This window comes from Coregonus clupeaformis, chromosome 37, assembly GCF_020615455.1.
Source record: "Coregonus clupeaformis isolate EN_2021a chromosome 37, ASM2061545v1, whole genome shotgun sequence".
Lineage (NCBI taxonomy): Eukaryota > Metazoa > Chordata > Actinopteri > Salmoniformes > Salmonidae > Coregonus > Coregonus clupeaformis.
The window spans coordinates 23,764,619-23,789,248 of NC_059228.1; the positions used below are offsets into that span (position 1 = coordinate 23,764,619).

At 40.0% G+C, this 24,630-nt stretch overlaps 1 protein-coding gene across 1 annotated transcript; it reads left to right on the plus strand.

Moving 5' to 3' along the window:
- Positions 1-19,014: 19,014 nt before the first annotated feature.
- LOC121553751 (serine/threonine-protein phosphatase 2A 55 kDa regulatory subunit B delta isoform) lies at positions 19,015-24,301 on the plus strand. The gene is made up of 10 exons (XM_041867116.2): positions 19,015-19,173; positions 19,328-19,402; positions 20,228-20,325; positions 20,497-20,662; positions 20,746-20,858; positions 20,974-21,151; positions 21,395-21,559; positions 21,687-21,856; positions 22,002-22,093; positions 22,235-24,301. Exons 1-10 carry the CDS (start codon positions 19,167-19,169, stop codon positions 22,512-22,514), a joined length of 1,344 nt encoding a protein of 447 aa, XP_041723050.1. The 5' UTR covers positions 19,015-19,166; the 3' UTR covers positions 22,515-24,301.
- Positions 24,302-24,630: the final 329 nt, after the last annotated feature.

Below are 24,630 nucleotides of genomic sequence, written 5' to 3' on the forward strand. Positions count from 1 at the left end.
TTGAACAAATAAGCTAATTAGCAGTCCACCAGTAGCCTAGTTTTAAAATGGCCCTGGACATGGTTTATTTTTCAAATGTTTCCCGCAAATTCACAATAGATAAAAACATCATAGCTCCGGTAAAATTGATTATATATTTTGAACAGTTTGGGCTAGAGACACACGGTATTCAGTAAAGTAATGGTGAAACCATGATAGTCACAAAGTGGTGGTCAGTTTTTCTCTATGGCATACTGCCAAGCCTGTAAGTGATATGCTGTGATGGGAACTCATATCATATATCATATCATATACAGCCTGCAGTTTCAAAATTCGACCCTCAAAAGTTTCAAGGCTGGACCAAAACAATTCTGGACTCCAGCTCCGGAAGCCTAAGCCTAATTAAGCCACTGGCAGCCTAGTCACAAAATATAACTCAATTGATTGAATATGAAATTGATTTCAATATGATTGAAATAGCCTATATAGGCCCATGAAGCCTATGTATTTTTAATGCAGTCATCTCAGTTTTCATTTGAAGCATAATTTTTTCCTTCACTTGTTTGTAACAATTGTAACAACTTTGTATTTGTAGTCAACTTCGTTCTGAAGTTATTGTCAGTCACAGTCAGAATCAAGATGTTTAGGCTATATTTAGCGATATATTCTATGAATAAAGTGGAAGGGCAAAAAAGCATCTAACTACACACTTTGTCTGCTCTACAAGTGGTCTGGATCACTCATAGATGTGCAAAGGTTTTTAAGAGCCAGTTAATAACAAAGGCTCTGGGAAACACTTTGGCTACTAAAGATTCATAGTAAGAAGGTTCTAATGATGATCTTAAAACCCTTTCCTGCAGTCAATTACCAAAAGCGCCCCCTTTGGCCTCATGGTGGAATGTTATTAATATTTTTAATAATTTCACAATTAATAAAGATTTGTTTTTTTTACTATGAAAATCCGGTGTTTCTATGTCAAACAGTTTTGTTATATTTCAGTCTTCTGTGATGTAAATAAAGTGTAATATTGGGATGCAAACTCAAAATGTAATACATTTCAACTCTACATCTGACATGGTAAAGGTGTCTTCTTTTTTTTAAGCCCTTAACAATGTGTGTGAGGTGTATACTTTTGTTTCAAAGTAGATTTGTTTAAGACTACCAAGAATCACTCTGTGTGACCCTGATTTAGCCCACTGCAGTAAAAGGTTAAAGCCCCCATGCAGTCTTTGTAATTTTATTTTTTAAATCATCACTGTATGTCTAATAAATCACTGTGTGTGTTTATTTAATGAAAATAACTTTATCATGTATTTCTCTGAGCCTCCTTTGGCCCTTGATGCTCAGTCTGATAATGTGGTCATTAGGAAACAAATTTGAAGATTTTTACATACACAGCTCTGATTGGTATATAGGATGGTCTAGAGCAGGGGTGTCAAACTCATTTTAGCTCAGGGGCCACATGGAGGAAAATCTATTCCCAAGTGGGCCGGACCGGTAAAATCATGGTATATATAACTTAAAAACAACAACTTCAGATTGTTTTCTTTGTTTTAATACTATCAACATAAAACATAAAGCTGGAGCCTGAGGACAGTGTGTCCAAAATAGTACAAGCACAACATCACTATTAATCATAAAACACCTGAAGTTTATTTGAAAATTCTAAAGAAAAAGAACACACAAACACACAATGCCTCAGTGATTCACATAACTGTTTCACAGATCACAGAACTATATCAGGGTGTCATTTCTCAGGCAGAAATGTAGATACAAATAATGAAATCCTGTTCCCCAAACAAGTGCAAGAACCACAGAGTCAAGAATAGGTTAAATATACAAATAAAATAAAATCAATTAAAAACAATAGCACATCAACATAAAAACATATAAACATAAAGCTGGAGCCTGAGGACAGTGTGTCCAAAAGCACAACATCACTATTAATCATAAAACACCTCAAGTTATTTGAAATTCTGAGGACAAACAACACACAAACACACAATGCCTCAGTGATTCACATAAGTATAACACAGATCACAGAACTATATCAGGGTGTCTCATGCAGCACTTTAAGTGGGGTTGCATAGTTTATTTGACTCCTGATACCTGGCATCTTTTAGCTTTCACCAGCGCATCAATATCAGGCGTCACATCCTGAGTGGCAGCCAACTTCAGGATGTGATTCAAGTGCTTGTGCGTGAGCCTTGAGCGCAGCTTTGTTTTATTCATGACGTTATCCATCTTTAATGACTTGCAACACAAAGCCTCCTGGTGCAAAAATACAGTGAAAAGTCCAAAAATCACGTCCTCCATTTGCAGATTGCACTTTCTCTCTGAACTTTGTCACAACGCCTGGTTTTTCCCGATAATTGAGGGCGCACCATCTGTAGCCAGGCTGACAGCGCGGGACCAGTCCACTCCGACCCTGTCCAGCGCGCCGACGAGTGCAGTGAAAATATCAGCTGCTGTCGTTGTATCTGTCATCGGCACCAACTCCACGAACTCCTCGGTGACGGTCAATGTGTCATCAACTCCGCGGATGAAAATGGCCAGTTGTGCAACATCTGTAATGTCCGTGCTTTCATCAATTGCAACCGAAAACGCAATAAATGACTTTACTTTTTGCTTCAACTGGCTGTCCAAATCCACTGAAAGGTCAGAAATCCTGTCTGCAACTGTGTTTCTTGTCAGGCTGATATTTGCAAAAGCCTGGTGCTTTTCAGGGCACACAATCTCTGCTGCCTTCATCATGCATGTTTTTACAAATTCACCCTCACTAAATGGTTTTGAAGCCACTGCGATTTCATTAGCAATGAGGTAGCTAGCTTTCACTGCAGCGTCACTGATGTCTCGGCTGTGAGTAAACACAGACTGCTGTTTCTTCAGACCCACCAACAGTTCATTCACCTTCTCTCTTCTCCGCTGTCCTTGAAAGTTGTCATATTTGTCGGCATGAAGACTCACATAGTGGCGGCGAAGGTTATATTCTTTCAGCACTGCAACATGCTGTGAACACACCAAACATACAGCTTTCCCATTCAATTCCGTGAATAAATAGAAGGATGACAATTTTTCTTGGAACACTCTGCACTCTGCGTCCACTTTTCTCTTTTTTGACAGAGACATATTGGGGCAATGAGGGTGCCAAAGCACATAATGTTAAAAGTAGAAGCCGTAATAAATATCGCGGGCAAAACAAAGTAGCTCATCCGGACTGGCTGCACTTGCTTGACCTATTTGCTCTGCCCCGGTATAAACAGTTTGCTTGCTTAACACAATTGCTATTGCGCCATCCAGTGGACACAATTGGAACAGCAGTTTATTTTATTGAAAAATTGCAGCTCATTTTTATACTTTACAAAATCATCTCGCGGGCCGGATTAAACCCGTTTGCGGGCCTGATCCGGCCAGCGGGCCGGACGTTTGACACCCCTGGTCTAGAGCCTACCCCTTACCCAGATGAACAGTCATTGGTCTATTATAATAATCGTGATGTGGGCCAAAAGTTCCATCCCACCTGAACAAGCTGAAATTCCAGGCATTTTGTTCAAACAGCTCTTACACAAAAAGGGCATTATCATAATTTTCACAAGTCTGAGTGTGATTTCGACCTCATAGTGTGGAAATATCACCAAAGACAAAACAGGAAAATCACGTTTTTAACCGCACTAGCCCTTTAACGCTATGAGCCCCACTTGTTTTGAGCCCCACCTGTTTATTAAAAATATATACAGTGGGGAGAACAAGTATTTGATACACTGCCGATTTTGCAGGTTTTCCTACTTACAAAGCATGTAGAGGTCTATAATTTGTATCATAGGTACACTTCAACTGTGAGAGACGGAATCTAAAACAAAAATCCAGAAGATCACATTGTATGATTTTTAAGTAATAATTTGCATTTTATTGCATGACATAAGTATTTGATCACCTACCAACCAGTAAGAATTCCGTCTCTCACAGACCTGTTAGTTTTTCTTTAAGAAGCCCTCCTGTTCTCCACTCATTACCTGTATTAACTGCACCTGTTTGAACTCGTTACCTGTATAAAAGACACCTGTCCACACACTCAATCAAACAGACTCCAACCTCTCCACAATGGCCAAGACCAGAGAGCTGTGTAAGGACATCAGGGATAAAATTGTAGACCTGCACAAGGCTGGGATGTGCTACAGGACAATAGGCAAGCAGCTTGGTGAGAAGGCAACAACTGTTTGCGGAAGGAAGGTGAGGGATCAGCCCAGAACTACACGGCAGGACCTGGTCAATGACATGAAGAGAGCTGGGACCACAGTCTCAAAGAAAACCATTAGTAACACACTACGCCGTCATGAATTAAAATCCTGCAGCGCACGCAAGGTCCCCCTGCTCAAGCCAGCGCATGTCCAGGCCCGTCTGAAGTTTGCCAATGACCATCTGGATGATCGAGAGGAGGAATGGGAGAAGGTCATGTGGTCTGATGAGACAAAAATAGAGCTTTTTGGTCTAAAGTCCACTCGCCGTCTTTGGAGGAAGAAGAAGGATGAGTACAACCCCAAGATCACCATCCCAACCGTGAAGCATGGAGGTGGAAACATCATTCTTTGGGGATGCTTTTCTGAAAAGGGGACAGGACGACTGCACCGTATTGAGGGGAGGATGGACGGGGCCATGTATCGCGAGATCTTGGCCAACAACCTCCTTCCCTCAGTAAGAGCATTGAAGATGGGTCGTGGCTGGGTCTTCCAGCATGACAACGACCCGAAACACACAGCCAGGGCAACTAAGGAGTGGCTCCGTAAGAAGCATCTCAAGGTCCTGGAGTAGCCTAGCCAGTCTCCAGACCTGAACCCAATAGAACATCTTTGGAGGGAGCTGAAAGTCTGTATTGCCCAGCGACAGCCCCGAAACCTGAAGGATCTGGAGAAGGTCTGTATGGAGGAGTGGGCCAAAATCCCTGCTGCAGTGTGTGCAAACCTGGTCAAGACCTACAGGAAATGTATGATTTCTGTAATTGCAAACAAAGGTTTCTGTACCAAATATTAAGTTCTGCTTTTCTGATGTATCAAATACTTATGTCATGCAATAAAATACAAATGAATTACTTAAAAATCATACAATGTGATTTTCTGGATTTTTGTTTTAGATTCCGTCTCTCACAGTTGAAGTGTACCTATGATAAAAATTACAGACCTCTACATGCTTTGTAAGTAGGAAAACCTGCAAAATTGGCAGTGTATCAAATACTTGTTCTCCCCACTGTATATATATATATTTTTTGGCATTAATACGTATCATATATCAGTTTGAAAACAATGTAAAAAATAAATACATTTGAATTAATAAAGCCGCATACAACCATGGTCTCTTTTTTGCTTTCTTGAGTAAGGCAGCTCCAAAATGCAAGTGTTTCAGCCTAGTGCTTTTTGTGGTGGATGGGCAGCCAGTGGAAAATACAGAGCGTAGGGGTTGGTAATCTTCTCTAGTTGCGCCGTGATTGGCTCAGTGTTCTGTCATTCATGGGGACACTACGTCGCCGCAAAATCTACAAGAGAGCTAGAAAGTTCAAGCCCCCTTGGGTACTTTACATTAGAAGTGCCCATTCAAGAAGGCTCAAGGTCATTGGCCAACGATAAAATGACATAAAATCACATTATATCTACAGTAGCTTTGATTGGACTGATCATGTCAACATCATACTTTCAAAATCTTAGCTGGCAAGCTAGAGAAGCAGTCATCATCATGAATCACGTCGACAATCTACTGTCAAATCCTTTTCAATACTTGTCATATGAAGAGAAATCAGTGTTGAACGTATCGGTGTATATGAACGTGTCGGTGCTCATCGGCCATTGGACTCAAACATTACACAACAAGTTGGAAATCGCACATTCAACAATGAGTGGTTTGGAAGGAATCAGTGGCTAACTGCAAGCGTGCAAAGCAATCACTATTTTGCTTTCCCTGCCTGCTATTCTGTGGAGAGGGTGTGTGGTCCATGTCTGGGCTTAAGGGTCTCTTTTCCAAGCTTGAAAGGATAAACATTCACACGCAACACACCATGGGCCAGAAAAGGTTGAATGTATTGGCTATGCTGTCAATCCAGCATGACTTCTGCCGCGTTCAAAACAATTGGAAACTTGGAACTAGGAAATCTCAGACTTCAGTGAGTTCAAGACAACTGGGAACTCGGAAAAAAAAGAGCTCCGACTTGGAAAATACGTTTTGAACGGTCATCCAACTCAGAATTCCAAATCGGCCTCTTTCTAGAGCTCCGACCGAAGATCACTGACGTCATGATTCAACCTATTTTCTTTCAGAGTTCCAAGTTGTCTTGAAAGCACCATAAATCCAGAGAATGCCAGACATTGATGACAAAGTTACATGACAAAATTTGCCCACAAGAAGCACCACCTCCAGTTCAAGTGAGCACAGCACAACGGTGAGTCCAAAAATGTATTGTATGCTGCTGCATTAATGATGTAATATGCCAGGGAGATATGTATACAGTAGCTAAGAAAGTAATACTAAGTGTATATTGTGTAGTAAGCTGTTAGTAACCCATGTGCCTCACCCTAATAATTTGGACCCTTTCCCTCTCATAACTTAGCCTACTGTTCTGACTTGGTGGTGCACATGTAGCCTATAGCCTGTTTTAGTGAAATGTCACCATCAAATATTGTAAGAGTTGTCAATGTCTGCTTATATGCCCCCTTTATTTATCCTACGGTTCTGACTTGGTGTACAGGGAGAATACTGTAAGAACGGCCCATGTTCTGAATTCTGTCGCTGTACATTTCTAAAGTGCTGAACTAATACTTACATTGACTATGTCTGTCTTAGCTCGCTCATTAATGTCTTAATCGAAATTAAGGATTACCTCTTATCCGCTCATCGTTCCCTTATGCCATAGTTTGGACATCTTAATTGTCAGTAGAAACCACATTTGTTTAAGCAAGTCAGCCATATCAGCTATGTAAAAAAAAAGACAGTAAATGAGGCTGAATGAACTGTTTCGCTGCCAGACAAGCCTCCGCTGATAGCCAGGTTCACTTCTAGTGACCCATACTGTCATCTCCTCTGCACACCCAGTACATTTTCCAAATTGAAATGACTATAAATGTTGTTAGGCCTGTGCAGTGGCGATTTTAGCATGTAAATCTTGGTGGGGCAAAAAACAAAACAATGTATGCCAGCAAAGCCACAACACAACACTATAACGGTACCAAACGGTGCCCACAAACTGTTATGGCCTACATAAAGCTGTACCAACAGCAGAGCTTTCTTTTCAGCAACATGGAGTGAATCCTGTGTGTGTGTGTGTGTGTGTGTGTGTGTGTGTGTGTGTGTGTGTGTGTGTGTGTGTGTGTGTGTGTGTGTGTGTGTGTGCGCGCACGTTTTTGTGTGTGTGAGTGAGTGAATGTTGGACATGCTCACTCAATCAGAGTCACAGTTATGACGGTGGTATGGTAGTCCTGGTGTACAGGCTTGGTGGGCCAATAATTTCCATTCCCAGCATTGTATCCAGACCTCCTTAGGCTTGTTACAACTAACCCTGACCCTTGTAGCCATTAGCTAGCTTCAATTTAGCTACATATTACAACTTTAGCATTGCTAACATATCAAATATACTGTATCTACACACACTGGTTATAAACCTGATATACGTTTGGTGAATCTAACTACAAAGCAGGTGATGCCATCACAAAAACAAATTTGGTTTAAAAAAAAAGTACTTTCTCATCTCAAAATCAGATTTTTGTCAATAAAATCTGCAGTATATCACAAGGTCTTGCTTCTTCGCATGAGGGTTGAGGACTAAACTGAGCATGTGCACAGTGAGTCACATGATTCTAGCTTGTTCCTTATGGGAGATATAGAGTACCACAGTATGAGTCATAATACCCATAAAACCTAGCAGTCAAACAAGGAAATGGTTCCAATTGTTTTCCCACCATTTATTTTTCCCATAGGGGATTTTAGAAACACTTAAAATTAGAGCTGTGTTTCGTGTAGGCTTACCCTGGTGTGATGTTTTGATAACCGTGTAAATCTCTCTAGGACAAGGTGACTTTTATCAATATATTCGCCTGTATTTACCCCCCCCCCCAAATGAAATGCTAATTAGCTGCTAATGTGGCTATCATAAAGAACTACAAATGCCATGATGATCTGGACGAGACTGCTGAATCGAGGCAAAGGTAAGAATCTCTGGGTTAACGATCTAATGTTAGTAACATTTTGTAATTAATAAATTGGCAAAATGTCTTTAAATTTACAATTCTGTGAGCTGTCTTGTGCAAGTTTTAAATTGACACAATACCTACTAGCAAAGCTGTCAGCTAGAGATGATGTGAAGGAGCTTGCAGGGATTTGTAGTCTTGCATGGTGTCTACTTTGATGCTAATTAGCATTTCCGTACCTGAGAGTAAATAGATCCAAATATATTGATAAAAGTCACCTTGACCAAGAGAGATTTACATGGTTATCAATACGTCACGCCAGGGTAAGCCTACACGAAACACAACCCTTATTTTAAGTGTTTCTAAAATTCCCTATGGGAAAAATGAACGGAGGGAAAACAGTTGGAACCATTTCTCTGTTTGACCGCTAGGTTTTATGGGTATTATGACTACTCCACTGTAGGGCTCTATTGAGAGTGTTACAACTATCCCATATTATGTCTCTGGGAAGCATACTGCATCTGGTGTACATAAAACATAATCTACAGTATAGGTGATCAATTTCAGATACATACTGTACTCACTAGCTCATTTGTTTGGCATTCTCTTTGAACTTGCATAAAGATGATGTCAAATCTAAAACAGGCAAACTCCAACAGTGGGATTTATATGTCAATTCCTGTTGGATTTTATAGTGTTATGACATCAGTGGCGGTCAGTGCTGTTTAAAATGAGGGAGGATTTGTTTTGTTTTTATGAACATGGCCTTATTTCTATTACAGCATATTGGATGACTGTCATTCATATTCCATTCACCCAGCTCAATGTAACATCGATAGGTTTAGGCTACTACATGATGCTAGAATTATTCCTGTACCCATCATGAGGTTGCTACAACCTAGCCTATGAATGAAAGTGTACAACCTAGGTGCACATGTCGAGAGAATTTTGAGTAATCAAGGTGACAGACAGTGACACATTCAATACCTCCTTGCACAGTCTTGCCTGCATCGAGCTGATCTAGAGTGTAATCATTAGTCCAACAGTTGCAAACAAGAGTTTCTATTGAATAAATTCAGTTATATTTATCCCCGTTTCGTTTGCTTCCGTTTAAGAAACGTTTTTCAACAGAATCGGCGCAATTAACACCCCTGATCACACGCAAACACAGTTCACTTTCATAGCAGCCACATACAAACAGCTCGTTGTATATATAATTATTCTCGTATCTATCTGCGCACTCTCCTCCTCACCTTTTCCCTTCGCTTGTGAAAAGCTCTCTCTCTCTCTCTCTCTCTCTCTCTCTCTCTCTCTCTCTCTCTCTCTCTCTCTCTCTCTCTCTCTCTCTCTCTCTCTCTCTCTCTCTCTCTCTCTCATATATATATTTTGGAATTGTTTGAGTCAACTACTCACCACATGTTATGCACTGATAGCTAGCTGTAGCTTATGCTTTCAGTACTAGATTAATTCTCTGATCGTTTATTGGGTGGACAACATGTCAGTTCATGCTGCAAGACCTCTGATAGGTTGGAGGATGCTCTCTGGAAGTTGTCATAATCTCTGTGTAAGTCTATGGAAGGGGGTGAGAACCATGAGCCTCCTAGGATTTGTATTGAAGTCAATGTACCCAGAGGAGGACAGAAGCTAGCTGTCCTCCGGCTACACCATGGTTCAACCCTACAGAGTGCTGCTGAGGCTACTGTAGACCTTCATTGCAAAACAGTGTGTATTAATCAATTATTTGGTGACGTGAATATAGTTAGTATAGTTTTATCTAAAAAGGATAACTTTTTTAATGTTTCACTATTTTTATTTCTATTTTTATGAGATTCACTGAGGAGGATGGTCCTCCCCTTCCTCCTCTGAGGAGCCTCCACTGTATGACATTCAGTATAGTTGTTCACCATCTATTCTTTCTTAATTGTTTTGCACTGACTACCTCGCAATGGCTCTATGCACACTCACTAGACTCTACACACACACACAGCAGTGACTCCACTAGTGACCAGATGGTGTGTGTGTGTGTGCACGTCAGACAGAGATGGAGCATAGTAACATGGAAACTGAGCTCTTTTGCTCTCTCTGTCTCACACACACACACACACACACACACACACACACACACACACACACACACACACACACACACACACATACACACGTGCATATTGACACCACACACACACTCACACAGACACTCACACAGACTCTGTTTATTATATATCCAGATTGCCTAGTCACTTTTACCCCTGCCCATATGTACATACAGTATTACCTCAATTACCATAACTATCTCGTACCCCTGCACATTGACTCGGTACTGATACTCCTTGTATATAGCCTGATTGTTGTTTTTATTGTGTTACTATTTCCGGTTGTATTTAGCAAATATTTGTCTTACTTTTTAACTCTGCACTGTTGGGAATGGGCTCGTAAGTAAGCATTAAGGTCTACTACACCTGTTGGTTTCGGCACATTTCACCAATACAATTTGATTTGATTTGATTTTTGATCTGACTAAGAGTGTCCTTTCAATTTTGACTGAGATTCTGAGATTTATTGAATTATTTCACTTTGATAAGAGATAAATCTTGTTCATGCTGATAAAATGTCCTATAGGTCTGGGATACAGAATACAGAAATAGGCCTACACTTTCTAAGGTCTATTTGCACTAAAGTAACCATCCCTATAATTCACAAACAGACTTTCCCAAACTCTTTTCATTAATAAATCTAAACTAACCTATGTCTTTTTGTTTGTTGAGTCAATTAGACCATGCCCATTTCAAGCGTATCTTTCTAAAAAATAGAAAGTTATTTCAGAATATTTAGGCAAGTTAGCAGGCTAACTCATTAATCCTGCTTTGTACCCCTCATGTCTGTCTGTCTGTCTTATCTCAAACCACGCGCACACGCACGCACGCACACACACAATCACACACACAAGCACAGGTTGTTTTGGTTGACTATTTTTCTATTATAATATTCATAGCTGTTTCAGCTCAACATCAGCCGTTTTCAAAATGTATGTCACAATACAAAGAATGTGAATGCTGTATCTGGTGCTGTGACATTACATCTTGGATTAAATGGACAGATCTATGTAACATGTGAGGAGAAAGAAACAGTTTCATCACAGAGATCATAAAATGTTGTCGTGAGTAGTCTTTTCTCCCGCACCATAGGAGAGTTCTGCCGCTAAAGGGAAGGATAACAGCATAATGCGCCACGGGTATAAGGTTCCCCTGAGCAACGATGAACGTTTCAACTTGCAGCACATGGGTGTAACTTTAACTGGAATAATGTGGATCAAAGACTGACAAACAAAGTGGGTGGAAATGCTGGAGGAGTGTCTCTGTTCGAGTAAAGGACACGTTCACCAGAGATAAAGAGGGACAGCTTTTATGAAACGCAGATGGAGAAACTGTAATTAATCACTGAGATAGTGTGTTTGTGCTCCTGAAGCTCCTGAATTCAATTAGCAACATTATTAACACTGTATAACATCTGTGACATATTTACATTGGTGTTGTTTAAATTATTTATTGAAGTAAATTCGTGACAAAATAACAGTGCAACTTATTGTACTTTATAGAAAATATTAAAATCTCTTAGCATCAGAAAAGCATGTAGCTACAGTATACTGCCAAACACATTACAGTAATGACAGAGTACAACACTAAGTTCAAACACCTGCAGCCTAAGATTTATCAAAGCTGCATTTCTTCAATAAACAATTCTTGAAATCTATGGCGTACATGAACTCAGAGTGGACCAGTTCAATGTGGAAGTGTAACCTTTACACTGCAATTGAACTTGCACATACATGTGTTATGAAAGGTCCCAGTGGCCCCCTGATCTTCTGACATTGATTTGAAGACTTGCTACTTTATTAGGTACTAAGCCCTTTAAACGTGTCCTGTACTGTGGCATGTTATGAGCCAATGCTTCAATGTCTGGCATTATTGAGAGTCAGGGTACACACAGTCTCCACCATTTCCCCAGAGTGAGGTCATGGCTGTAGGAAGAAGAGAAGATCCAAGTGCAATTGAACCCCTCTTATTTCTTATCTGTTGTTATAACAGAAGGATTCCAATAGGCCAGGGAATGGCCTATTCGGGTATGATTAATTCCAAATTAAAACAAAGATATTTGTTTTAGCTTCACTTGATATATATTCATTTTGATTGTGAAACAAAAAAGAGGTAACTGTCCTATTGAATAATTGTTAACACTAGAAACAAGTTTGCATTTGAAAGTAGGCAGTAAGTTGTTCACATTGTTTTAGGCTGATCTTTCAAAATGGCCTGTATGCTAAAGGAGGGCTACTATGGCTGTAAGGACTGTGAATAGAGCTCGCCAGCTTGTAGTCCTAAAACCAATAAATAAGTTACCTCTAGTTTGTTCAGCCATCTCTATGGGAAAAATTAATTGGGAAAGAATCGGGTTTTGGAATAAATGTCGAAAATAAGGTACGAGGTTAACACAGGCTTAGGAGATCTTATACATTTTGTTCTATGAGATAATAGTAGTCAGTTAACATGACCATTATTAATTATGAAGCCTTTATGTGATTTGTTTTTTAAAATTACGACAAATTCTTCAAAATTCACAAAAAAGTGATGTTAGTTGATTAACATTATCTCATAGAACAAAAGGTATAAGGTCTCCTAAGCCTGTGTTTACCACAGACCTCATTTTCGGCGTTTATCCAAAACGGCATTCATTTTCCTCATAGGCTTTGTCCAATAAACCATGGCGGAGTTAGTGCCTACAAAAAGACGCCATTACTAGTTCTTTCTATAGTCAGTGACATAACGCCATCTAGTGGAATACAATATACTAAAGGCAATGACATCCCTTTGTATCTTGTTGAAACTATAGAGTATGACTATACAGTACCATTATAGAGCTTTACAAATGTCTTGTGTGTGATTTAATAAATAAATAAAAAGTAGCCACAAGTGCAGGTAATTATATACCCTACACATAATCTATGTAGCACTTGTGCAACTTGTGTGACTAATTGACCATGTTAGGTATTCTTATATAATAAAAGAAACAAACAAACCGAATATTATCTTACAAGCTGTTATATAGACCCATAGGGCTCTTTAGTAGGTCTGCAGTGAGGACAGTTTTGAAGGCCAATTTAACAAGCCAGACCAAGACCAAATCCTCAGGCCTCATATCTCTCAGTTTCTCCTCTCTGCTTGCAAGAGGAGAGTAGAAGCAACAGCAGAGAAATAATGAGAAAATCACAGAAGCCAAGCAAGAGTCAGTACTGAATAATTGATTGTGTTTGTCTTTTCTGTTGTGTGTGAAGACCGAGGGTTGGGCAGAGCTCATGCACCTGAGCTGACCAGACAGGTCCATTGGATTGTGTCTGAGACTGACCAGGGGAGAGGGGAGGGGTGGGTGGAATGGAGGAATGGGGCGACATCGAATCCAGAAGGTTTAATTGATCTCTGTGATACTGTATTGTGTGTTATATATGTGAGTTTGAGTGTAGCTGCTCAAGTGACCAGATGCTTCTTCACTGGGGCAAAACACACTGAATATCGTATATGTTAGCCTCTCGACAGACTTTCATACACACAATATCTAGCTTGAGATTTTGATGGCTCATGAAAATAATATACCATAGGTCAAGGTGCTTTAACATGATGATTAAAATATGCATGATACTGATATCACATGCTATTTTCTGATTGCAAAACTGTATGGTTTGGTCAAAAAATAAAAGCATGAAATGATGTATGGTTGCATTAATAGATATTATAAATTGGGTGGTTCGAGCCCTGAATGCTGATTGGCTGACAGCCGTAGTATAACAGACTGTATACCACGGGTATGACAAAACATTTATTTTTACTGCTCTAATTACGTTGGTAACCAGTTTATAATAGCAATAAGGCACCTTGGGGGTTTGTGGTATATGGCCAATATACCACGGCTAAGAGCTGTATCCAGGCACTTAAGAACAGCCCTTAGCCGTGGTATATTGGCCATATACAACACCCCCTCGTGCCTTATTGCTTAAATATGAACACCTAAGTGGATCTTATCTGTATGTAGTCATATAATATGAAAAGATACCCACTGACGACTTTTATGAGTGAGACAAGGTTGTTGCTGAGGGGCCTAAGTAACACTACACAGAGAGAAACAATGTCAATCACGGGAGGTTGGTGGAACCTTAATTGAGGAGGGCAGGCTCGTGGTAATGGCTGGAGCGGAATGGGATCAAATACATGTGTTTGATGCCATTCCATTCGCTCCGTTCCAGCCATTATTATGAGCCTTCCTCCCCTCAGCAGCCTCCGGTGATGTCAATATACCTTTATTGTGAGTGTGCCAGTAATGAGGCATATTTTACTGGGGGAAATGGCAACTTCTCCTGAGGCACCATGTCAACTGAATGTGATCCTTGATAAAACAGGAGGCTCACCAATCAATCTCTCTAGGTGGCCCACAGCCAGAGAAAGCCACTGCATCAAATGTTTGCCTTGCGTCATAGTGACAAGTTAACATACAGGCAGCAGAGTAACCATCCACAAGCAGCCTCTAGCTGTCTTATAATGAATTCCCAAAGGGATGGGGAACTATCGAAGTCAGTGGTGTTACTGGAGGCGCGGAATAAAGTCAACAGCTCTCCTTTAACCCACTGTTCCCCAGGCGCCGATGACGTGGATGTCGATTAAGGCAGCCCCCCGCACCTCTCTGATTCAGAGGGGTTGGGTTAAATGCGGAAGAAACATTCCAGTTGAATGTATTCAGTTGTACAACTGACTAGGTATACCCCTTTCCTTATACCTTAGAGGTTAAGGAACCCCATTTGCGCACACACCCCATGTGCACACAAAGGCTTTGGAAAAAGGAAACATACAATGTACACCGATTATGTACACATTCAATAGAACTATTATAGAAAAATCATAGTAAACATTATTTCTATGAAGGTGTGAAATTGGGGCTTTTCAGTTATGAAACTTAAAACGAGTGGAGATTTTTGAATGAAGAATTAAATTATAAGAACTTAGAATAATGTATCCAAATGTCCAATAGATGTCCCTTGTGCGCCATCTACCACAGTAGGCTATACAGTGCCTTCAGAAAGTATTCACACCCCTTGACCTTGTCCACATTTTGTTGTGTTACAGCCTGAATTTAAAATAGATTAAATTGAGATGTTGTGTCATAGGCCTACACACAATACCCCATAATGTCAAAGTGGAATTCTGTTTTTAGAAATTTGTACAAATTAATTAAAAATGAAAAGCTGAAATGTCTTGAGTCGGTAAGTTTTCAACTTCTTTGTTATGGCAAGCCTAAATAGGTTCAGGAGTAAACATTTGCTTAACAAGTCACATAATAAGTTGCATGGACTCACTTTGTGTGCAATAATAGTGTTTAACATGATTTTTGAATGACTACCTCATCTCTATACAGAGGAGATTGGTGGCACCTTAATTGTGGAGAACGGGCTCATGGTAATGACTGGAGCGGAATTGTATCAAATACATCCAACACATGGTTTCCAGGTGTTTGATGCCATTCCATTTGCTCCGTTATTATGAGCTGTTCTCCCCTCAGCAGCCTCCGCTGTCTCTGCAATCACAATATCTGTAAGGTCCCTCAGTCGAGCAGTGAATTTCAAACACAGATTCAACCACAAAGACCAGGGAGGTTTTCCAATGCCTCGCAAAGAAGGGCACTTATTGGTAGATGGGTACAAATAAAAAAGCATACATTGACTATCCTTTTGAGCATGGTGAAGCTATTAATAACACTTTGGATGGTATATCAATACCCCAAGACACTACAAAATTACAGAAATAAACATAAACAAAAATGTATGCACGCATGACTGTAAGTCGCTTTGGATAAAAGCGTCTGCTAAATGGCATATTATATATTTATTATACAGGCATCCTTCCTAACTCAGTTGCCGGAGAGGAAGGAAACCGCTCAGGGATTTCACCATGAGGCCAATGGTGACTTTAAAATAGTTACTGAGTTGAATGGCTGTGATAGGACAAAACTGAGGTTGGATCAACAACATTCTAGTTACTCCAGAATACTAACCTAAATGACAGAGTGAAAAGAAGGAAGTCTGTACAGAATAAAAATATTCAAAAAAATGCATCCTGTAAAAAGTAAAACTGCAAAGAATGTGACAAATAAATTAACTTTATGTCCTGAATACAAAAGCATTATGTTTGGGGCAAATCCAACACTACACATCACTGAGTACCACTCTTCATATTTTCAAGCATGGTGGTTGCTGCATCATGTTATGTGTATGCTTGTCATCGGCAAGGACTAGGAAGTTTTTTAGGATAAAAATAAACAGAATAGAGCTAAGCACAGGCAAAATCCTAGAGGAAAACCTGGTTCAGTCTGCTTTCCAACAGACACTGGGAGACAACTTCACCTTTCAGCAGGACAATAACCTAAAACACAAGGCCAGATTTATACTGGAGTTGCTTACCAAGACAACATTGAATGTTCCTGAGTGGCCTCGTTACAGTTTTGACTTATATCGGCTTGCAAATCTATGACAAGACTTGAAAATGGCTGTCTAGCAACGATCAACAACCAACTTGACAGAACTTGAATTATTTAAAAGAATAATGTGCAAATATTGTACAATCTAGGTGTGCAAATCTCTTCGCTGCCAAAGGTGATTCTAACATGTATTGACTCAGGGGGTTGAATACTTATGTAATGAAGATATATCATTTTTTTGAAATGTTAGAATTTTACTTGCACTTTGACATTAGAGTGTTTTGTGTAGATCGTTGACAAAAAAAATACAATTCAATCAATAATAATCCCACCTTGTAACACAACAACATTTTGAAAAAGTAAAGGGATGTGAATACTTTCTGAAGGTCCTGTATCTCTTCAAATTGTGACTCAAGTTACTAACTTAAGTTACTAAAATGATCAGTTTTGGTAGGCTTAAAGTACACTATATATACAAAAGTATGTGGACACCACTTCAAATTAGTAGATTCAACTATTTCAGCCACAGCCGTTGCTGACAGGTGTATAATATCAAGCACACAGCCATGCAATCTCCATAGACAAACATTGGCAGTAGAATGGCGTTACTGAAGAGTTCAGTGACTTTCAACGTGGCACCGTCATAGGATGCCACCAAGTCAGTTCGACAAATTTCTACCCTGCTAGAGCTGCCCTGGTCAACTAAGTGCTGTTATTGTGAAGTGGAAATGTCTAGGAGTAACAGCGGCTCAGCCACAAAGTGGTAGGCCACACAAGCTCAAAGAAAGGGACCTGAAGCAGGTAGCGCGTAAAAATTGTTTGTCCTCAGTTGCAACACTCACTCGCGAGTTCCAAACTGCCTCTGGAAGCAACATCAGCACAATAACTGTTCGTGGGGAGCTTCATGAAATGGGTTTCCATGGCCAAAAAGCCACACACAAGCCTAAGATCACGCTTCACCATTTGGCAGTCCGACGGATGAATCTGGGTTTGGCGGATGCCAGGAGCAGGATTGCATAGTGCCAACTGTAAAGTTTGGTGGAGGAGGAATAATGGTCTGGGGCTGTTTTTCATTGTTCGGGCTAGGCCCCTTAGTTCCTGTGAAGGGAAATCTTAACGCTACAGCATACAATTACATTCTAGATGATTCTGTGCTTCCAACTTTGTGGCAACAGTTTGGGGAAGACCCTTTCCATTTTCAGCATGACATGACACCTGTGCACAAAGCGAGGTCCATACAGAAATTATTTGTTGAGATCGGTGTGGAAGAACTTGACTGGCCTGCACAGAGCCCTGACCTCAACCCCATCGAACACCTTCGGGATGAATTGGAAGGCCTACTGCGAGCCTTCCAGCTTTAGGCCCAGCCACTAAGGTAAAACGTAAACAAACCATCTGTGGCAACAAACCATCAGAATCATAACACCCCTTCAAAGCAGGATGATACATATGCAAATAAATTATGACTGGTCATTGGTCAGAATAATCAGATCATATTGTGATGTCATGCTGTGGGCCAAAAACTCCATCCCAACTGAACAGGCTAAAATTCCATGTGTACATTTTTTTCAAAATGCTCTTACACTAAAAGGGCATTATCATTATTTTTACAATTTCAGAGTGTTATTTCAACCTCATTGTGTGGAATTATCATTTTAAAAAACGGAAAATCAATTTGACTGCACTGCCCAATGAATTACTGACTGCCGCCATGTTGACACTGCCGGTGCAACACAGGTAACCACCAGGTGTCACAATAAACACATAAAAAGTTGTTTCTTATAAATATATGTATTTTCCCGCAAATAATATATTATACATTTCATACACATCTTACATTCCATAATATTATTTCAACAAATTATTGTTTATTAAAATGTCTCTAACAGTAGTAGCCAATCACTTGAATTGCTTTAAAGACTCTTTCAACAGGTACGCTTCTTAGGTTACATTTACAACCATACATACTTTACTTTCCACTGCAGTCATCAACATGAGGGGTGAGGATCCATTTGAATTAATCCAGTTTTTCTGTTGTCTCAATTAAATTGCAAGGAGTAGGGCCGAGCCTAAATGTAGACTGACTCAAACATAGACAAAACTGCCTACAGCTGGGGATGAATGAATGGGTGGATGATAGCTGTGGTCTTCTGTAGCTCAATTGGTAGAGCATGGCGCTTGAAACGCCAGGGTAGTGGGTTCGATCCTCGGGACCACCCATACGTAAAAATGTGTGCACACATGACTGTAAGTCGCTTTGGATAAGCGTCTGCTAAGTGGCATGTTATTTTTTTATTATAACTTAAAGATGCTTGGTGACATGTCGAAATTACGTCATTGTGTTATGCAATATGCGCCATTTTGGATGGAAAAAATCACGGACGATTTCCGTGATCCCTGACTCCTCACTTTGCCTGTGAATGTTGACTATTTTTACCTCACGCAAGTTGCATTGGTTGAATAAGCAGTGCAAGCCGTGTTCAGTAATAGCTAACTCTGCTAAATGAAACAATGGCAGGTAAGCTACTTTTGTAGCCGGGACAGGGTCCCCATACCACTCACTTGCTGCTATGTGGCCTGAATGCAAGTTTTAACTTACACAGCATTTGACTCTAAATGGATTGGTGAACTGACGCTAGCTAAGTAATGATTCCAATATTGTTGTTATGCAGGAGTTGCCGGTGGAAATGATTTTCAGTGGTGTTTCTCACAAGTGAAGGGAGCGATAGATGAAGATGTTGCAGAAGGTGAGTACAGTAACGTTAGCTAGTTAGGTTAACGAGTGAGTTAGCTAACGTTACTAGCGTTTGAGCTAAAATGTGATCAAAGATGTGATGCTGTAATCTTATTATTTCGCTAACTACGCCTTTGACTTACTGTCTTTCCACAAACAAAGTCATGACACTGCATGTATATGAGTACCACTGCTGGGCAATGCTGAGTTTGTTTTTCTAACTAGCTAACGTTAGCATGTGAGCTAGCTCTTCTTGCTTGCAAATCAAGTTGGCTAGAATTATTAGCAAGCTGTTATACCCAAACAACCTCCCCCTGTAACTTATGTCCCGCACATGTATGTAACATATAATAACAATTAGGAAGTCAGAATACGTCTCAATTATTGTAATGTAGGTAGTAAGATAAACGCACTGTCGTAAACTAGCGCGTCATCTTGCTAACTACTGTAGCTAGTTATGTGGGGGCGAGTTTGTCAGTGACGTCAAAGGGCTGCGTCGGGAATATGACAATTGAACATTCTGAAGCAGTAGGGAGGGAGTCAGTTTGTTTGATTCATTCAAAGTCATAGTCATTTTTCTTGCGTTGACTGATATTGCAACTATTTTCAGGGATGCAAATATTGAAATCCACACGCTGCTCTATCGGCTACTATGCATAGTGTGTGCACCCATGAAAGTTGCACCATGATTGTTTTTTTTAAATATTGGTTTTGGTGTTATTCTTTACCAGGTGCTGTTCTTTTGCTGATGTGTATCTATTTGATTAGAACAGCCCTTATACATTACACATGATCATGTTCCAGAATCCAGATTTAATGTGACATGTCCTCATTTCAGCTGATATCATCTCAACGGTTGAATTCAACCATTCTGGAGAGTTGCTAGCAACTGGAGACAAGGGAGGCAGAGTTGTCATATTTCAACATGAACAGGAGGTGAATTTTATAATGACAAGCTAAATGTATTTTCATGAACACTGACATACATTTTTGGAGTCAGGTATGATAGGTTGTTATGGAAAGAAAGGCACTGGATGAAATTCTAAATATAAAACATGCTTAATATCCAAGTTTGTCACGCAGTGCACATCTACTTTTCTCTTTCAGTGTAAGAATCGACCACACCTGCGAGGGGAATACAACGTTTATAGCACTTTTCAGAGTCACGAACCTGAATTTGACTACTTGAAAAGTTTAGAAATTGAGGAAAAAATTAACAAAATAAGATGGTTACCCCAACAAAACTCAGCTCACTTTCTACTCTCAACAAATGGTAAGAACATTTTGCTTTAACCTACTAACCTTTTTGTTAGGTTCTCTTCACCCTCAACATACTTATTTTATTTTTTTGTACAGACAAAACGATCAAATTGTGGAAAATCGGTGAACGAGACAAGCGGGCTGAGGGTTACAACTTGAAAGACGAAGACGGACGTCTCAGGGATCCCTTTAGAATTACCTCCCTCCGGGTTGGTTTAATGTTGCTTTACCTTTTAAGATTTCAACAGACACTGTACAAGGAAAAACACAGGCTCTGCATGCTTATAGCTTCCTCCCCTGAATAAATCTGTCCTGTGGTTACAGGTACCAGTGCTGATGCCCATGGATCTCATGGTAGAAGCAAGTCCTCGTAGGGTGTTTGCCAACGCTCACACGTATCATATTAATTCAATTTCTGTAAATAGCGATCATCAAACGTACCTCTCTGCTGATGATCTAAGAATTAATCTATGGCACTTGGAAATCACAGACCGAAGTTTTAGTATCCTTTTCTGAAAACGTATCAGTCCCCATCATCATGACTTTTAGATGCAAATGTTTGCTTCGTCCAAACTGTCCTCTATTAGCGTATACAGTTCTCAATTTCAGTTTAGATTTAGGTGTGAACACCAAAAGTTTCTTCAATTTCAACTTATTTCAGAAGAGATAGTGAATCGTGCAAGGGAGCCAATGTTTGACGCCTTTAGACCTATTTCAGTTAATTTCCTTAACAGTGTGTTCTCAGACATTGTAGACATCAAGCCTGCCAACATGGAGGAACTGACAGAGGTGATCACAGCGGCTGAGTGCCATCCAAACCAATGCAATGTATTTGTGTACAGCAGTAGCAAAGGCACCATACGCCTCTGTGACATGCGAACAGCAGCACTCTGCGATAGGCACACCAAGTGTGAGTATTCATAGAGCCTTGTTCTCTGCATTCTAAATGATGTTCATTCACAGATAAATTAGTTTAGATTGTCTATTTTCAGGGGTTTTGTCTGTCCTTTTGAATATCTCCACGTTTGTGATTGCAGTCTTTGAGGAGCCTGAGGATCCAAGCAGCAGGTCGTTTTTCTCTGAGATCATCTCGTCCATCTCTGACGTGAAGTTCAGTCACAGCGGGCGCTACATGATGACACGGGACTACCTCTCCGTCAAGGTGTGGGACCTCAACATGGAAAACAGGCCAGTCGAGACGTATCAGGTACCTACATTGCTCTTCCTAGTGATAACACTACCAATAACGGCATCATTTTTAGTGTGGTCCACAATTGTCCAGTTAGGTGTATAGAATAGCTGGAAAGATGCAATTATTTTCCAAATACACTAATCAACATTCTCCCGCTCAGGTTCACGAATACCTTCGCAGCAAGCTTTGCTCGTTGTATGAAAATGATTGCATCTTCGACAAGTTTGAGTGCTGCTGGAACGGTAGCGACAGGTAAGAAACTCTAGCACTTTCTCTGTTTAAGGCATTCTGCAACTACTATGTTGTTATTTGGACAACTTTTCTGCCAATATGTACATTTTTAAGGAGTATCTTTGGAGAATTATAAATTACCCAGGTTCCTTCCTTTCTCAGTGCCATCATGACCGGCTCCTACAACAACTTTTTCCGGATGTTTGACCGGAACACCAGGAAGGACATTACACTGGAGGCCTCCAGGGAGTGCAGCAAACCGCGGGCTACACTCAAACCCCGCAAAGTCTCCACCGGTGGCAAGAGGAAGAAAGATGAAATCAGCGTGGACAGCCTGGACTTCAACAAGAAGATCCTGCACACCGCCTGGCACCCCAAAGAAAACGTCATCGCTGTGGCGGCCACCAACAACCTGTACATTTTCCAGGACAAGATCAACTAAAAAAAGTATTGGGCTCCATCCTGAGGACAAGGCTTTACTGTTCCTGGATAGTTAAGCCTAGTGGTTTATCTGTAACAGAAACAAACAGCCCTCTCGTCCTCCTCCTCTTTTTGTTGTGGCAGGAGGTTGATTGGTCGGCCTGTTTTCTTTTGAGTCAGGTTGATTTAGTCTTGGGTGAATCAGTGCCGGGGCCAAGATCGGACCCTGAGAGCCCACCTTGCGTTGAATCAATGGAACGGCACACGCAAGAGGTCAAACTCTTGAACATTGGTGTTTGTGTTGACATTTTCAGCCTTCATTTCATAATCTAACAACCGAACTATGGAAAGCCCTGAAAATGACCTCTTGTCATTGTAACACCCTCATTAAGATTTTTGGGGCTTTCTGAAACATGGATATTTCATGCGTTATAGGCCTACCTGTTAACATTCCCCATTGACCATGCGTTCAGGCTAAAGCACTTGCAACAGGTCGTGAATTTGGAAAGTGGACATCTTCTTTTCTCCACCCACTCCCTCCTATCCCCAATTTATCCCCCAGAAATGGTAACGTTATCTCACTGACTGTATCTATTCAAATACACCTTTATGGTGTCATCCACTTAATAAAAGTAAATAGAACTACAGATGTGTTTTAAAATTGAAATCATGTTTAGAATTGTTTGCATGTTTTTATGTTGTAGTGAGGTGGAAAAAATGTAAAGTCGCACCGCGGTCTTTTGAGTAGTTCTTTCAAGCTATCACTAAAATAACTACTCTTAAGTTTCAGAATCACCATTTGAGACTGACCATGTACAAGTGTCAAGATATGTATTTATGTGTTGCTCTCATTTAAGATACAGGCTGGAAACTTAATGGGAAGAGACGCAAGACAAAGGGATTCTGCAGCCTTAATACCTACGTCTATCAATGACAGCTACCGGTTATGTCCCCAAATGTTTTACAAACCTTATGTGCATTATTTTTTTATTCTATTTTATAGATTTGTCTCATATTACTGCTGCTATTTGCGGCTGTCTGTGAAAACACAAGGTATATAATAGTCAGAGGAAGAGTACTGCACATCATACTGATAGATCTAGTGATATACAGAGTTCCTCCAAAACATGGAAAGTTTATGGTTCTTTGTGTAGTAAGAGCAGGAGATTCAGACAAACCTCTTCTTACATGTGCCCTTTAAATCATTCATTGGGATGCCACTAAAGTCAAAACTGCATACTTTGTTTTCCAAGTTCTATCAATGCAAAAATGATGGTTGAATAGACCTGTACTGATATTAAAAACAGGAACACTGGTAATAAAGCCTATCTCTGTTTAATCATTCTTAACATGGTGGCAGTGTATTCACTTGTTTAATTATGTTGACCAAAGTTAAATAAAATCTAATTGTATTCATCTGCATTATGCCTCCATTACTTTAAATGGGTGAGAATAGTCCTGGAGCTAGATGATACTGTAGATGTCTATTCAATAAGTTGCAGTATTCAGAGAAAATGAGGGAATTCATATGAGTGCTCAAAAAATACAATGTAAGTAGCAAAGATTATTATATGAATGACTTACTGATCATACAAAAATTGGAGACATCTTATTTCACAGTGATATTGACCTATAATTTTCTTTAAAACTGCATGCTAATTACATAACTTGGGATGCTTTAAAACAAGCGCCACTGCAGATGTGGTACCAGGCAATTCTTTGGAGTACCTGAAAGTACCACTTCTTACCATATTCTGTACCAGATATAGTACCAGCTGACACTGTAAAATAAATTACCAAATAAAAACATTTACATTGTTTCGTATTTATAATATACTGTAGTTACGAAAAACAAACAAAACATTTCATCATGATTGTGCTTGAATAGTTTCTACATTTATGGGCCTAATAGTAAAGACATGTATTTTAACGTTAAACATGTATTACCTTTTAATGTGGCATGAACACAACCAGTCATAATGTTTTTATCTGATTGTCAAACAAATCACTTCAAAATTGAGGCTACCTGTGCACGTTCATCCACTCCACTAATTCCAGCATCCAAACAGTGCACTGTGCACCAGCCATTGGATGAATGGAAAGAGACATCTGTTACAAAACACCAAAACGTGTAATGA

Excerpts from the sequence above, each read along its gene's own strand:
- LOC121553751 (XM_041867116.2), top strand. Across the intron at positions 21,857-22,001 it reads GGCCAGTCGAGACGTATCAG|GTTCACGAATACCTTCGCAG; the intron begins GTACCTACATTG and ends TCTCCCGCTCAG. Across the intron at positions 22,094-22,234 it reads TGCTGGAACGGTAGCGACAG|TGCCATCATGACCGGCTCCT; the intron begins GTAAGAAACTCT and ends TTCCTTTCTCAG.